Genomic DNA, 18,256 nt, shown 5'->3' with positions numbered 1-18,256 from the left:
CTTAACACTTTCAATGCCGGCAAAACAACATACGTATCTGCAATCATTCATCACACCATTGTATAGGAATTATCTACGTATCAAACACATCTTTAACCGTACAATTTGTCGGCCACCATCTCTATATTATGATGACGTGTTGTTTCATCAGTGAACTAGACTGGAACTTCTGTAAATAGAAAAAACACTACAAATGACAAAATTAACAAGGTGATTATTTCATACTGATTTGGATGGGCCGGGCGTGGCCACATCAGGGGCAGGGGGGGGCAGCCTCTCCCATTGGAAACACAGTGCGCAGCTGTGAAGGGGGGGGGTGGTTTCCCACCAACAATGAGGACACACTCAACATGAGGTACGGACGCCATTACCGGGCTTCGGCTGGTCGTGTTTTCTAATACATACAACATACAATACCTTTCTTATTCCTAACTTCCTCTTCTGCAAATCCCTCTAAAGCACTTTCCATCAACTTACTACCTTCCAACTTCCCTTTGTTCTCCAGAATACCTTTTGCCCAATCTGCGGCTTGGAGCCGCCCTCCTCTATGGATCCCACACACTTCCATCAATTTCTTCATTTTACGCACGATCCTGGAGATTTGAATATGGACCGTAAACCATCCATTCTAACAGTCTATATTATACACGTAATTTATATAACAATTTTCGATCTGCAACTCTTGGTCTGGCAGGAAATAATATAATTTCACAGTCTCCAACGCTAAGTCTCGCCGAAATAGTATCATCTCTAGTCTGCAATGTATTTATTATTACATCTCGCTAGAATTATAAAAATCTTTAATTAGACTCTCAAAAATATTCAATTAGACTCTCTGGCCTCGCTGGAAATATTAAAATTCCACAGTCTGCAGCTCTCTGGTCGTGTTATATAACTTTATTTATTTAGACTCTCTGGCCTCGCTGGAAATATTAAAAATTCCACAGTCTGCAGCTCTCTGGTCGTGTTATATAACTTTATCCAGTCCCTAATTACCCAGAGGATGGTTAGTCGGGCGCGACTAGGGTCTCACAGGTTTCCAACCTCACAGCGGAAAATATCACCTCTGTCGCCTGAGATAATCCAGGAAATCAACAAAAGGGTTCTACAGATCGCTACAAGACTGCCCACTAACACAGATAAGACGAAGATTTATAAAATCAATTCGCTTACCGTGTTATTGCGGAGGTGATCAAATTCCTTCAGTGGGCAACTTTGAGTCCTCTGTTTCACCCTGTGATTGTCGACTGTCCGGATTTTGATTTTTCCTCGAGTGAGGTCCCGGCTTCGGCACCAAATGTCAGGTCCGCATTTCACACCGAATAACCACCTCTGTAAATTGAAAGCTGAAGGCATGCCTGGAGAGAAGTACACCACACAAATGTCTGAGGTACAGCTTCAATGTCAGCCAGGAGGGACCGAACTTTATTCAGAACAAAGAAACACACACAGAGAAGACACATGCCCCTCCCTATAGATGTGTGACTTGCTTGAATTCCATTGGCTCTTCTGCTGTAACTTTTGCTATACATTCTTCTGCACACTCCTCTTTGCATTCCAGGGGGCGGTGTCTTCCATAGGTGTGTCCGACATGAACAAAGAACTTGTTATATATATCAGTATATTACACAAAGAACTGAAATGTATATACATATGTGTGAGGATAATATTTTTCAGACAATATACATAGTAATGATCCCTGACACTGTGGTCAGAAGAGACTAAAATTGAGCTCTTTGGCATTAACTCAACTCGCCGTGTTTGGAGGAAGAGAAATGCTGCCTATGACCCAAAGAACACCGTCCCCACTGTCAAGCATGGAGGTGGAAACATTATGTTTTGGGGGTGTTTCTCTGCTAAGGGCACAGGACTACTTCACCGCATCAATGGTAGAATGGATGGAGCCATGTACCGTCAAATCCTGAGTGACAACCTCCTTCCCTCCACCATGACATTAAAAATGGCACGACAATGACCCGAAACATACAGCCAAGGCAACAAAGGAGTGGCTCAAAAAGAAGCACATTAAGGTCATGGAGTGGCCTAGCCAGTCTCCAGACCTTAATCCCATCGAAAACTTATGGAGGGAGCTGAAGATCCGAAATGCCAACCGACAGCCTCGAAATCTTAATGATTTACAGATGATCTGCAAAGAGGAGTGGGCCAAAATTCCATCTAACATGTGTGCAAACCTCATCATCAACTACTAAAAATGTCTGACTGCTGTGCTTGCCAACAAGGGTTTTGCCACCAAGTATTAAGTCTTGTTTGCCAAAGGGATCAAATACTTATTTCTCTGTGCACAATGCAAATAAATATATATAATTTTGACAATGTGATATATTTTTATTTTTTTTATATAATCTATCTCTCACTGGTAAAATTAACCTACCCTAAAAATTCTAGACTGTTCATGTCTTTGACAGTGGGCAAACTTACAAAATCAGCAAGGGATCAAATACTTATTTCCTTCACTGTACATAGATACTGGAGTTGGGACTGAGCTTTCCTGTCCCCAGGATGGAAGGTGGTCCGAACAGTCGAACTCCCACCTACAGGACCGACCGGCCTCATGTTAAATGTTGACCTGTGCGGTGCCTTCTGTTGCCGCCCCTTTGCCCTTATGGTGTGTTGTCATACAATGTACAAATAACCATACCAAACAGTGCCTTATTACCAGTACCATACTGTGCCATAAATTGGCAAACTAACACTTCTATACAGTTGCCTAATACCAATGCTATACAGTGCCGCCGCCACCACCATAAAAAATGGTGCAAAATAATATACTGTACATTGTCTAAGTAGCAGTGTCATCTAATGCCACCACATAGACCTCAAATAATACCAACATACAGTCAACAAATATCAACTCAATCTTTAATTTAATAACAGTGCTATAGAATTAAGAATAACATTTATGGTGGTCATAAATGCCCCTACGGTTGCCATCTTCATCAGGGTTGGCTAATGCACCCTGTACGACCGCACATGTCACACACCCCTAAGGCTGGTCAATGCTTACCAGACCTATCAGACTTTTTAATAAATCTGCAAAATTAGGCAGCTTTCTCGGTACTGTAGAGCAGAGTATTATGTAGCAGAAGTGAAAGCTGTATTAATGGAGAAGACTATGTGGCAGTATTATTTAGACTGGACATATTATTGGAGCCCTTTCTTGGGGCACTGCATGGTAATATTTTGGTATGTTCACACGCTGTGTTTTCAGCCGTTTTTCGTGCGTTTTAGTGTGTAAACGCCTGAAAAAAACAGACGCTGAACGCCTCCAAACATCTGCCTCCAAACATCTGCCCATTGATCTCAATGGTAAAAACGGCATCTCGTTCAGACGGGGCGTTTTTTTACACGGCCGTTTTAAAAAACTGGCGCATAAAAAAAACCTCGTAAAAAGAAGTGCATGTCACTTCTTGAGCAGTTTTTGGAGCCGTTTTCAATAGAAAAACATCATCAAAAACGGCTACAAACGCATCAAAAAACGTTTGATGCTTTAAAAACGGCTGAAAATCATAGGCTGTTTTCCCATGAGATCAGCTCCATATTTTACAGCTGTTTTTAGTTGAGCGTGTGAACATAGCCTTAGAGCTTTCTATGATGGTACTATTTATTATTATGGGCTGTATTGTGATATTGCTTGGCACTATATAGTGGTATCATTCTGGATGTTTATGACAATATTTGTGCACTGTATGGCAGTATTATTTTCATTTTTAATTATTTTAAACCATGCTAAGTTCTAATTCTTAAATGCCATAGGGTTAGTTGGGTGGCCCAAGGATAGTGTTATATCAGAAAAGCGAAGTATACAAGGTATTCTAGTCCTTAAAGGGGTTTTCACAGATTTTTGTTTTTCTGAAAATAATGCTTTAGCACTGTATAAGGCCCCATGCACACGAACGTGCTTTTGCGGCCGCAATTCCTCCGAAAATCCACGGGAGAATTGCGGCCCCATTCATTTCTATGGGCCCATGCACACGACCGTAGTTTTTACGGTCTGTGCATGGCCCGGGAGCCCGCATCGCAGAAAGAACGGACATGTCTTATTACGCCCGTCTTCTGCGGTCCGGGTTCATTTAAAATAATGGCCGCGGGCATGTGCATTGCCCGCGATTTGGGGCTGCTTGCGGCTGACAGTCCGCTGCCGGCCGACCCCAAAATCACGGCCGTGCACATGGCTACGGTCGTGTGCATGAAGCCTTAATCAAAGGTTGTACAACTTCCTAATATACTTTGTGTTTCAATTCCTCACCAATTTCAAGATATTTGCTGCCTATGAATTAGATTCTTGTTTTCGGAGCCTATATACAGAGTGCTTTATCGCTGTACTGGAATTTCACATGTAAGCTGCTTCTAATGTGCTCTACTGTACAGGGATTTACTGCTTTGTTATCTTTTGAAAAGGTAATAGAAAAAAAAATCGAATTGAAAAAATAAAAAAATGGCATACAGATGTAGCCATCTTTATCTTGACTCTTAACGCATTAAATACACAGTGACAAGAAACATTAACTTGAGTTTTTCAATGACTTTCCAATGGCTTTTGTTGTGTCATATCACGCTGCAGCAAGTTATCAGATAAACTTGGCTACATCTGTACCTGGTTAACTTCCTAACTAATTAAAAAAATAGCTTAAAATATTTGTAAAGAGGTTTTATTGTAAAAAAATGTTGACTTTACCTTTAGCAGAGAGAGGTCCTGTCGTCTGAGGTCTAATAAGTGCAGGTTTCCTATCAGAGGCAGCGGTGTTGGACCAGGAGGTAGGTTATATGGTGACTTTTTGATTTTACTAATAAAGTACACTGAGAATATGAGTATCAGTAATGTACTCAGTGTCAAACTTACGGAGACAGAATCTGTTATGAAGGTGAAAAAATTAGCCATTTTAGGTCTTGATTCTCGCTAACTGATGTCGGTGCCAGTTTTAGGAACAATATATTTGGTGGCTTTATATACAGAAGAAGGGAGGAGATCTCATCTGAAATTATTGGAACTTGATACGTTAAACATTATTATTGTATGAGATTTACGACGATGCACAAGTAAATGAGTAACACTCTCAGTATAGACACGGCAGGAATTACCTCCTTATTACAGTTTACTTTATAACGCTTCACTTTTACCCAATCACATATAATGTCCAGATATATATTTGTCGTTCTTACTGTTACCGACCCCTGCCTCAATTTCTATTTATTCCAGATATACTAAATGTGCGATTTTTTTTGTGTCTTTTTTGTGATAGATAACGCTTTGGCTTTTTACCACTTTTAAACATAGGGGCAAAGAAAAAGTGGAGTGGTTGCCCGTGGCTTTCATTTTTGAAAGGGCTTCTGGAAAATGAAAGGTGGACCCTGATTGGTTTCTATGGAACTACTCCACTTTTGCTTGACACTAGTTTTGGTAAATCTCACCCATCGGGTCTCATTTATTAAAACTAACAGAAAAACAGGGGTTATTACTCATAGCATCAAATAACAGAGTAGCTTTCATTTTTTTTTTAATTATTTCATTTAAAAAAAATTTTTATCACAAATTTATATTTGTGTCGCTGTAGTCTCCCATCCATTTTAATGTATGACATGACCAAATTAGAGAAATTGCATCAGACACAGATGATTTTATTTTATAATTTTTTTTAAATTATTATTATTTCTATTATAATAATTTTTTTGCCAGACTTCTCCTGTAACTGAGGACATCATAGCAGCCTCAATTATAAGGGAAAACAGCCTCAATAGAGAAAAGCAAGAACAAGGCTAAAATCCGGGTGGGGAAGGCCGGCAAGATGGGGATTTGTAGGAAGGGGAGGAGAAGAAGGGGAGGAGTATAAGAGGGGAGGAGTTATTGTTCTCCCGGGCTAACAGGAGATTATTAGAGCGGGGGCAGTCGTGGCAAGTGTTTTACTTACTCCTCGCTCCGCTCTGCTGGCAACAATGGCCCAGATTGGTCGAGGAGGCAAGTAGGACATATTGGGTCGTGTGGCTCTGGGTACTTCGTAGAAGGCATCAGGGCATTGCACAAATAGTAGTGGAGCTCTGCGCTGGATCATTTATCGTCAACGCCCACCGTGGTCACGAGTCTATTACTGACAGAGTACCTGTTAGACCTCTGACGAGCTCCACCGCATATGACTCAGGGCACAATATATACACAAGTATGCTGGTGTAACAATGGTATAGAGGTACGTGGACCAATCAAAACTAAGATATTTTTGTCCCTTCATAGTGACAAACATATACCCTAGACAGAGAATCAGGAACTGTTTGATATATCGCTTGACATACAGTATATTATGCTGTGTCCTCAGAAAACACCAGTAGGTGGTTAAGCTAAGTAAGCTTAAGCTAAGTTATCCCCTTATGACCTGTAAACAATAGCATGAATAAGACGTGATTATTCTCAGAGCCAATCAATACACCTTAATAGCCCTCATTGAGCTCTGTGTATACACAGATCAAGAAGGCAGAAACTGTACAAAAAAAAGTTTCTGCCTCCTCTACTGGTTGATCAGCTGTTTCTGACTTTCGGGTACCTGACCTGTAGCTTTACGACTCTTTGTGCAGCCGCTATTCTGCAGCGTCATGGTTTTCTTTAGAATAATTTGGCTTATCTGTTATCATAAAAACACAGTGTGTGAACTTTAAGAAATCCACAATGCTTGCAAAGCAAATAAACTGCTTTATAGCAATATCTGCTGTCCAATAGGTCTCTTTTAGGTTCCGTTTTAGGATATGGGCAAGACTTTTTTTTTTCCCCATCACCTAAAGCTACGAGACACATTCAACGAACCTCTCCGTACTAAAGATGACACAACTGAATGATGGCATGGACCGACCACTTGGGCATTATGCCTCTGGACACCGATAATCTAACTAATGGAGCATAAGTTCCTGTATATTTGGATATTTCATTATTATAATTCTATTTTTTTTAATTATAGCCACAATCAACTAAGACTTGATCAACCACCTGTGTTTTTGACTGACCCCTAAAAATGAAGTTAGGCAACAGATATCTATGACAGAAGCCTCTGAATATTAACCTGAATATGCCACTGTAAAGGGCATAAAGTGGCATATCTCACCCATAGGGTCCCATTATTAAAAAAAAAAAAAGCTATACCGCAGGATATACTTTTTATGTGGGATGCCTCTGTATAGAAAAGTGCAGCTGGCTACTTTTTCCTATACAGTTAAAACAAAGGTATAAAAGTGTATACCGGCATGGCAGATGCAAAAAAAAAACACTCTTTTTGCATCCATTGGGTAAATGGGTCCCTAGAGATACATTCGGTGTATACGTTGGGAGCTTTCCAGGCACATACGCCGAGCGTAGATGAGAAATGCGATGTGTATAGAGCCTCATTTATGGCACCTACAAAATTTGATTTGATATGTAGATGAGAGCAGAAAGGATAATATGTTTCTTCCAACATTAATGCGAGAGAGCAAAAACGTAATCTCAAATGACAATAGTAATAGGGCTGGGAACACCAAGTTGCAAAATAACAGTGTGCCCCCCCCCCCCACAAACATAATGTGTATAGTCACAGTAGAAACTCCAGCAATAATGAATACAACAAAAGAAAAAAGGAATACAAAACGAACTAAAATGTACTAAGTAATAAAATAAAGTTTATTAGAGTAACCAAAAATATATATATAAAACATACATAAAGAGAAACAGCAGGTACAGAGGTAAAAATACCTGAGTAATGGTCTCCACTAACATTCCCTGTTAAGCAAAGTGCATTGGGGCGTGGAGAGAAATCAGATCCCTTAATAAATTGGGTAACATAATCCCACTTCCATACTATTTATATGGCAACAACCCAAGAACCATAATCATGAGCTATATACTAATGAAAGAAGGTATCTTACCCATGACAGATTTAGTTTGCACCACGCTGTGTGCCCAAATGCGCATTTTGCGTGTCGCTTCCTCAGGAGGGCCGTGAGAGGTAGATGTAAGTTAGAGCTCAGTGCTGGAAAAACACATAACTGAGGCCTGATTCCAAATTTTTGCAAAAAATTACTTGTTATTATCCTGCTCACTACCATCAAATCCCCCAAAATAGCTACAAGAACAACCTCCCCGTAGACTGATCACCAGGTAACAACCTTCGCCAGGTACCTACCATATCCACAACATATTGTACACCAGGTATCTAAATACTCCCCACACGTAATACCATATATCTCCTGCTCCCTAGGTTTCTTACCTATCCTACATCAGATGACCTTGCTTCTGTAGCTGTCTCTATTTACATTATCTTCCCTCGACACTAGACACCAGGTAACCTATTTACCCCCACAACGAGGCACCAGAGATTATAACCTAATCCCCTAATCCCTTCTAAATGGAAACCCTAGGAATGGTCCATATATATAACTCTTCCCCAATGGACACTGAGAAATATAACCGAGCTCCCCGTTAGACATTCAGTTATATAACCTACCCCAGCTCTCCAGCAGAGGCCTGGAAATATGACCCAAGCTCTCATAAATTTCTGTAAAATGTACCTAACCAGAAGCAGAATTGACCGTCATGGACTATGTAGTTAAAGAGGCTCTGTCACCAGATTTTGCAACCCCTATCTGCTATTGCAGCAGATCGGCGCTGCAATGTAGATTACAGTAACGTTTTTATTTTTAAAAAACGAGCATTTTTGGCCAAGTTATGACAATTTTTGTAGTTATGCAAATGAGGCGTGCAAAAGTCCAAGTGGGTGTGTTTAAAAGTAAAAGTCCAAGTGGGCGTGTATTATGTGCGTACATCGGGGCGTTTTTAATACTTTTACTAGCTGGGCTTTCTGATGAGAAGTATCATCCACTTCTCTTCAGAACGCCCAGCTTCTGGCAGTGCAGACACAGCGTGTTCTCGAGAGATCACGCTGTGACGTCACTCACAGGTCCTGCATCGTGTCAGACGAGCGAGGACACATCGGCACCAGAGGCTTCAGTTGATTCTGCAGCAGCATCGGCGTTAGCAGGTAAGTCGATGTAGCTACTTACCTGCAAACGCCGATGCTGCTGCAGAATCAACTGTAGCCTCTGGTGCCGGTGTCCTCGCTCGTCTGACACGATGCAGGACCTGTGAGTGACGACACAGCGTGATCTCTCGAGAACACGCTGTGTCTGCACTGCCAGAAGCTGGGCGTTCTGAAGAGAAGTGGATGATAGTAAAAGTATTAAAAACGCCCCGATGTACGCACATAATACACGCCCACTTGGACTTTTACTTTTAAACACACCCACTTGGACTTTTGCAAGCCTCATTTGCATAACTACAAAAATGGTCATAACTTGGCCAAAAATGCTTGTTTTTTAAAAATAAAAACGTTACTGTAATCTACATTGCAGCGCCGATCTGCTGCAATAGCAGATAGGGGCTGCAAGATCTGGTGACAGAGCCTCTTTAACATTCATACAGATAGCTTTTACTATATCAAGTTAAAATACATAAACATAACACTGTCGATTATGTTGCCACATTTGGCAGAACTATCTCTTTATACATAAAATGACTTAAAGGGGTTGTCCTCATCTCTGGACCGGAATAGAGAGTGGTTAATAAAGAGCTTCTCTGACTGTGGAGGACGCGTCCTATCCTGCATTACACAGACAATCCATTGATTTGAGTGGGCACTGTGTAATGATTAGTTTCCCCTGTGGTGGCGCTGAAGGGAAATTGAACACTTTCTAACAGATTTCCCCACAGATTACAGCTGATCGATGGGGGTCTCAGTAGGACGACATTTTGAAAGCAGCTTATTGTCAAGGGACACTTCTAACAAGTAGGGATTGTCCAAAGCAAAAAAAACACTTTAATATGTATACTTTATATGTATACCATCATTACTTTTTGATTAATAGGTGAAAAGCCCCAGCTTCTGCTCTAGGGCCCTGGATGCTATAAATTGTGCCTCTAGTTTAGGCATCTGACACTTGCTAAGTGTCAAGGCTGAATTTACAATAGAAATTGTAGCAGAAATCATAGATTTACGCAAGGGGGTGCAGTGTTACATGGTGCCAACGGCCCCCTCCATCCCATCATCCTACTGAGTGCTTATGGTCCTGACAGCTGGTAGGACCTTCGGGACTTGTTAATCTACTGTACAAATAAACTAGTAATGTCAATAAGACACAAGGCAGGTGAGTTCAGTCATAGCAGAAATGAGCAGGAGGTAAGTGGTCCATGATAAGGGAACTTTGGGCACTGTAGGTACTAAGTTGGCACTATAATGCAGTATTTATGTAAGTAATGTATTGCGCTGTCTTGGCAATGTTTTCCACTATGTGAGCTATACATATTCATCTATCTAAAAAACAACAACATAAAAACATACATTGAAGTAGCTTCAGCTTGATGTTTTTTATTTAATCAGAAGTAACAGTGACATTGTATACTTTCATTTAATCCCTGTCATTTACATGCAATTTATCTATATAGTCTATACACAGCTATAAACATTCATCCAAAAACATGACACAATTACTATACGTTTTTACATACTATATAAATATTTGTTGTGTCTTTCTTTAATTGTTCTGTCACATTTATAATTAAATGTATGGTCAATAGCCAGGCTGCTCATAAGCTCTAGAGAGTAACATTATTTTGCGAATATATCAACCTTAAAGGGGAATTCCCAGAATTGCCAATTATCTCCTATCTACAGGGTGGGTGATACTTGCCTGATCATTGGGGGCCCCACCGCTGGAATAACCACCGATCGCAAGAACAGGGGTCACCACCCCACTATTCCTCATTACTGTTTAACCACAGTGAGGAGGACTTTGAATAGAGTGACGGTTTATGGGAATGATGGTAACAGCCGAGCACATTGCTCAGTTGTTTCCATCTGTGAAATCATGTGAGACAGTTAACTCCAGAAGCTTAAGTTCCTTTACCGCCTCTACTCATTTCCCGATTATGCCTATACACAAAATGTTCCGGTCCCCATTTCCTTAAATCAATGATTATCTCTTTTGTCTTTTCTACATTAAGGACCATATTAATCTCCAAAGACCATTGCTCTAACCGCTAAATCTCAGACTCGTTTGATTTTTCATCCCCAGCAGAGATCAGACCAATCAGCGTAATTTCGTCTGCATATTTTAATAGAATAGTGTTATTATGACATTCTCACAGTCAGCAGTATAAAAGTAGAACACTGCAGGGCTCAGACAACAACCCTGCCATATTGTCAAATTCGACTTCCTTGGGGAAGATACTTGATCTTCCACCCTAACCACTTGATGTCTGTCTGTCAGTCAAAAGACTAAGCAGCCACTTGCATAATTCCTATAGCAACACTAGCTTAGCCACTAGGAGCGAGGGCACAACAGTGTTAAAAGCTAATATCCACGAACAGTGGGTTCTGGCAGGGCTTAATAGAAGGACCTTGATTGCAGACCTGGGGGCCTTCATTAGGCCCTCAGGTTGCCATGGCAACCATTGGCAGCCCGCAATCTTCTCGCAGGGGAGCCGATGAGATGACAGAGGGCACCCACTCTGTCTAATGGCTTAGATGCTGCAGTCGCTATTGACTGCGGCATCTAAGCAGTTAAATGGCTGGGATCTGAGTTATCTTTGATCCCGGCCATTAGTGCCAGGTGTAAGCTGTCATTTACAATTGACACTCATGTCATGTGTCGGGAAGGGGTTTAAATATATAATGCATTTTGTGCACGTACAAGAGTAAGTTCAGTTAGTGTCTAATGGTAGAACTTTGAAGTCTATGGAATGATAAAGAAAAATAAATCTTTAGAGATTTTTCTAATAATCAATGGCTAATATTATATGCTTATGCTACATATATATGTATACATTGCTTCTGAAGTTTACTTTATATAATCTTGCTAGCTAAGGTTTGTTCTTAAATGGTATTCTCTGAATAGACTGCTGGCCTCCTTGCCAGGCCTTCAAGAACGTTTAGAGATAAGATTGCCAAGTTTACTGGAGACAGACATGATCTTCTAGACAATATATTAAAAGGAAAGTAAAGGATGTGTCATTAGTATGCATTTCTCATGTGGCGAATAACTTGTAAGGCGGTTTCTTGATTGTAGTTAGCCAGAGAAGACCATTAAAAGGCTAATCTAAAAACCAATATTTAAATCTTCTAACTCTTGAGAGGATCTCAGTGGCCATTTTGTTCTTATTTCTTACTTTTCGGTCTCCTAACTTTTTTATTGTGACCTTTCTTCTTAATAAACTTTTTCTCTACTTTCACCGTGAGACGAGAGAGTTTATTCAAGAATTCCTTATTGGCTGGATGGAGAATGCAGACATGTCCAGCAGCCTTGGTTTCCCTTGCAAGTGACCCGGACAGGAGGACAGACTAAGCAGCCACAGCTGAGATCTCTTACCAGTTTGTCCTCTCCTCCTACTTTGTGAGTCCGGCTCTGCAAGTGACATTGCAGACCTCTTTCTCACAGGTGATCTTTTATTGTATTCCCTTATAACTGTTAGTCCTTGTGTCTCACTAACTTGGCTACAAAGTGTGGGTTGGTACATCCATCACACACTGTGGCTTCTAGGACAGGCAGTAATGTGTCCCAATGATGTGTTTTGGCAAGTGGTCTCGGGCGTTCCTGAGATGTCAGTGAGCATTACACCCCTATAGTATACCAACATCACCTCAATAAGTTAAATAAGTAGCCCTCATTTTGGTTTGGATTCCAGTGGCTGTCTGCTTTACTCTCTAAAAAGGAAGTTGGCATAGATCTCTGGGAGATCATCACTCCACAAGCAGGTGTAGTTCCCTGTCTAAATTGCACACACAAATGAGGCATGGGAGATATGTCTGAACATACAGGAGGTGATGAAAGTCTGGGACTATGGCCACTGATGCCAACAAGGGTGTAACTGCCAATGCACCTCCACCACTTCACATTACGGGTGGTGTTGGAGCGCAGCGGCAGCGGTTGTTAAACACCAGATAAATTAGGTGTTTGTAGACTGTAGTCAGTCATACAAAGGGAAATGCAGATAGTGAAACTGAAGATGAAAGGATTGAACCAGATAACGGTGTCCTTTATTATCAATCCCAGAAAGCCTGTGGTATAAATAACAGGGAGGGATAAAGATACTAAGAGGCTCATTCCAGAATATACTTGGACTACCAGACTGCAGCATTAGTAAACCAAGCCAAGGAGCCTAATGTATATAGTTACATAGAACGGAGTCCTCCTATCCTTGTTTGAACTTGATGGAGATGTAACTTTTTTCTAGCTATGTAACTATGGTTCCATCATAGTAAATTACACTGTATGTCATTTAGACTTGCTGGGACCCATAGTGTTTTAGCAGCCGTGTGCTAGGATACAGGAGGGGGGAGGCAGCTGCATGTGTGAGTCAGGATGCAGCAGCCTAGGACACTGTACACTTAAAAATCTACATTATAAAAAGTAGTATGTGTTTAAGATTAATGGTCATTTCCTATGTACCCTAATGGCAATTGGGAAAACAGTGATATTGTTTATGATTCAGAAATGTTGTAGAGTTGTATCTAGTATATTACTCTCTTCTTCCCTTTGTGTGGCTACTTTACACCTAGTTTTCTCCAATAACTGGCTGTTATATAGATGAGTCTTCAGAGACTTAGAGGGGAGAGGATTTGTATATTACCCGAACATTAGCCAAACATTGTTAGTTTTTCCAGGTTTTGGATGAACATGATGAAGTTTATGTAAAAAGAAGAAAATCAGTTTACATATATCACATTTAATATACTGCTCAATGTTAATGTTTAACTTAAAGTTATCATTTTCGAATATGTATCTTCAATTGAGCTACCTGATATAGATTAATAATTATGCGGCAAAAAGATTGTTCTCCACAGGGAGTATCCAACTGGGAACAGAGGCGTGCAAACCAGATTCTATGTGGACATAAAAGGAAGGTAAACCGGTAGCACTCAAGGCAGTCTTGATGGCATTTGTATTGATGGTGTATGACCTCACATATGCCTCTAAGACTGCAAAGATCGATTTTGTAAGATCTGATTGCAATGCCCAAGGTTTTACACCTGTTGCTTCTAAATTCTGTTAGAGCTGTTTGATTTGCTTACAGAACAATCCTGGCAGACCGGTGCCATTCTTACCAACACACCTAACTTTCAAGGTAATACAAATTATTTTCAATGTGCTTCCTAAAGTTAGGAATGTGTATTAGTATGTGTTAATTTGGTCTCAGGATAAGTAAGAAAATGTCATTGGCCACTTTTCAGATAAAAAAAATTGTTACAGTGAATATAACTGTGGGTAGAGACTGTCACTTTAATCAGATTAGATCAAGGTAAAAATCCCACTAGAAGGTGTTACAACACAAGTGCAAAATAAACTTTACCCAGTAGCTGCACATTTCCTAGATACGATGACCAGTAGGAAATATATAATTTTATGGTAAAACTTTTTATAAAGGGGTTTCACTTGTACCAAGTGCTTGCCACTTTTATTGCATGCATTTAGAACAATTCTCAAAGGGCACGTTGTATGAACTTTTATCAGAAAAGTGCAAAAAAACTTAAACCAAAGTCTTATCAAAATCATTAACTCCATCTCTGAGATGCAGAGTCACCAGGCAGGCTCAGCCTGAGCCAATACAACGTGTTTGTCATGAACTGAAGGCAGTATCACAAATCCAAGCAGCCGTGCAGACGAGTAACTTCCCGGAGGACTTAGATGCAAAGGGTTTTTTGCCTACAAGAAACTCAACCAAAGGCTCACACTATTAATAAATCCCCCACTGGACACCACCGTACAGTCCAATGGGATACCGAAGGGTGAAGTGAGTGAAGCGCAAAACATAGAACAGGATGAAGATGTACAGAATTTGTCTGTGGCACTGATGAGAAACAAAACTGGGCGAGGGGGGGGGGGGGGTACTGAGATTGGTGGTAACAAGTTTTATTTTATTAGTTGTGGCCCTATTGTTCATCTTGTTTGAGGTTTATAATCATAATGTATGTAAATATTAAAATGTAAAATAAATGTAGTTATTAAAAGTGTTGTATTATGTGGAGTTATGAGGTGAAGCTCACTAGTTGTTTTCACTCATAAACATGAGAGTGGTACATGGCAGCTATGAGAACCCTGAAGTTATGCAGGGGCATAGCTAGGGGGGGGGGCAAGCGGGGCACGTGCCCCGGGCGCAGTTCAGAGGGGGGCGCCAGCGCCCCCTCCTCCTGCACTATAATTGTACCTGTGTCGCAAGGACACAGGTACAATTAGAAGCAATGAATGACCGGGCACATTCCGTGCCCGGCCATTCAGCGCCTTTCCATGGATGAAGCGACTGGTACCTTTTGTACCAGTGACGCTTCCGTCGATGAAAGGCGCTGACTGACTGACAGGGAAAGTCATCCTGCCCAGCCAATCAGCGCCTTTCATAGACGCTGCGTTCAACCCCTGGAGACCTGCGCAGAAGAGAGCAGGTCTCCATGGCTGCCGGACGGCGTGGGAGCGGGAATAAGGTGAGTTTGAATTTTTTTAAAATTGTAATAGACGTGTGGCTGTATCTGCGGGGGGGGGACGACGACTTTGTCTACGGGGGGACTTTATCTACGGGGGGTGTCTATCTACAGGGGGACTATATCTACGGGGCTGGGCTATATACAGGGGGACTATATCTACAGGGCTGGGCTATATACAGGGGGACTATATCTGCTGGGCTATATACAGGGGGACTATATCTACAGGGGGGCTATATACAGGGGGACTATATCTGATGGGCGATATAAAGGGGGACTATATCTGCTGGGCTATATACAGGGGGACTATATCTACAGGGGGGCTATATACAGGGGGACTATATCTACAGGGCTGGGCTATATACAGGGGGACTATATCTGCTGGGCTATATACAGGGGGACTATATCTACAGGGGGCTATATACAGGGGGACTATATCTACAGGGGGGCTATATACAGGGGGACTATATCTACAGGGGGGCTATATACTGGAGTGGGCTGTCTATTGAGCACCATATACAGGGGTGGGCTATATAGTATATAGCCCACTGTAGATATAGCCCACCCCTGTATATGGTGCTCCATAGATAGCCCACCCAGTATATAGCCCCCCTGTAGATATAGCCCAGTCCTGTAGATATAGCCCCCTGTAGATATATTCCCCCTGTATATAGCCCCCCTATGTATAGCCCACCCCTGTAGATATAGCCCCCTTGTGTATAGCCCACCCCTGTAGATATAGCCCCCCTGTGTATAGCCCAGCCCTGTAGATATGGTCCCCCTGTAGATATGGTCCCCCTGTAGATATGGTCCCACTGTAGATATAGTCCCCCTGTAGATATAGTCCCCCTGTAGATATAGCCCACCCCTGTATATAGTCCCCCTGTAGATATAGCCCACCCCTGTATATAGAATCCCACAAATAGCTCCCCCTATAGTGCTCCACAGAAAACCCACCCCTGTATATAGCCCCCTTGTACATATAGTCCACCCCTGTATATAGTGCTCCACAGATAGCCCACCCTTGTATATAGTATATACAGGGGTGGGCTATCTGTGGAGCACTATATACAGGGGTGGACTATCTAGTGGAGCACTATATACAGGGGTGGACTATATGTACAAGGGGTGGGCTCTCTGTGAAACACTATATACAGGGGTGGACTATATGTGGAGCACTATATACAGGGGTGGGCTATATCTACAGGGGGGCTACATACATGGTTGGGCTATCTGTAGAGCTCTATATACAGGGGTGGGCTATATCTACAGGGGGCTATATACAGGGGTGGGCTATCTGTAGAGCACTATAGGGGGAGTTATTTGTGGGACGCTATATACAGGGGTGGTCTATATGGGGGCACTATCTACAGGGGCTCTATGGCAGGCACTATCTACAGGGGGCTCTATGGCAGGCACTATCTACAGGGGGGCACAGTGTGTGTGTGTGTGTGTGTGTGTGTGTGTGGGACACGGTGTATGGTGCTATTATAATTAGAGGTGCAGTGTTTGTCGCTATTATATTTAGGGGTGTAGTGTGTGGTATAATGATAACTTTATATTTATTTATAGGTGCAGATATGTTGGAAAAGTGAGAAGCTGAAGACATGTGAGCGGCAAACTGCAGAAATGGACCGGGAGAAGTCATCATAGAGGTCTGGACCAAATGGAGAAAAAGAACTAGAATCTGAGACGTCACCGGTGAGTCACCTAATGTAAATGTTTATTCTGCCTCTAAATCAGCACTGTAGTCACTGTATGATCTGCAGCGAGATGATGGGTGGTGTGATTATGATAGGATTTATTTTTTGTGAAACGGCATCTCCCAGCATATCCTTATCATTGTTCGGGCCATGCTGGGAGCTGTAGTTTTACGCCGTACAAACCTATACGGCAGGAGTTGCACTAAATTGAGCTGTATTTGTGCTGGGGCTGTATATATGTACCGAGCTTGGTTCTGGTGTTGTGTATAGAACCATATTGCTTGTGAAATGTACAAATAATTTTATGCTCGCGTTACATAAAAAGAAATGACACGTCGATTGGTAGAGAAAACAAACACGGCGAGGGGGAAGGAGATGTCGGGAAAGAAGTTGGGGGGGGGGGCGCCAAACTGAATCTTTGCCCCGGGTGCTGGAGAACCTAGCTACGCCTCTGAATTTTGTTATATGACATTTCTCCGGGGTATCTTTTGGTTTGAAAAAGTGATGTCCGCGACATGTTATATCCCTAGTTGTAAATGTTTTGTTAATAAAATCCCAAATCATATATGAGTCATATGTGGTGCAGTGTAAAAGGCTACTCATGGTTTACTTTTTTCCCTTTACACTCGAATACCTCCAAATTGGTTTTGTGTTTGTGGCTATAAGGCAGAGCAGTTTTTACCCCAAGGTTTTTTCACAATGGCTTTCTAGATGCTATCCCAAAACAAAATAAAAGTAACCATTTTTTTTTTCACAACGGGAATTTTGTGGGAATAATACTGAGGTTAAGTTCCGGATCAGCGTGCCTTAGTCTTGGACTATTAGACTGTTATCCAGAGAGGCATGTGTCAGATAAAGGGTGTAGCAGCGTATTATAACTGTAAATGATAACTTCTCAGTAGAAATAGATTACCTTTTGCAAAAAATGTTGTTGTGAAAGGACAACTTCAGAAAAAAAAAATCAGATCAGTAACTAAACCTGGATCTGGTCTCTTGTATGCACAATATTATTTTCTTTTACTGAGGATTCTGTGACATTTATGGTGCTGTGACTTG

At 41.6% G+C, this 18,256-nt stretch overlaps 1 protein-coding gene across 1 annotated transcript in view; it reads right to left on the bottom strand.

Moving 5' to 3' along the window:
* Positions 1-4,900, bottom strand: part of LOC142655764 (cytochrome P450 2W1-like) — a 31,700-nt gene extending 26,800 nt beyond the window's left edge. The window contains exon 1 of the mRNA XM_075830300.1: positions 4,697-4,900. Within this exon, the coding sequence (XP_075686415.1) occupies positions 4,697-4,900 (204 nt within the window). The remainder of the gene's footprint in view (positions 1-4,696) is intronic.
* Positions 4,901-18,256: the final 13,356 nt, after the last annotated feature.

Source organism: Rhinoderma darwinii, chromosome 6 (assembly GCF_050947455.1).
Source record: "Rhinoderma darwinii isolate aRhiDar2 chromosome 6, aRhiDar2.hap1, whole genome shotgun sequence".
Lineage (NCBI taxonomy): Eukaryota > Metazoa > Chordata > Amphibia > Anura > Rhinodermatidae > Rhinoderma > Rhinoderma darwinii.
Note: the sequence above shows the minus strand (reverse complement) of the source record. Positions and strands in the feature narration are given on the sequence as shown.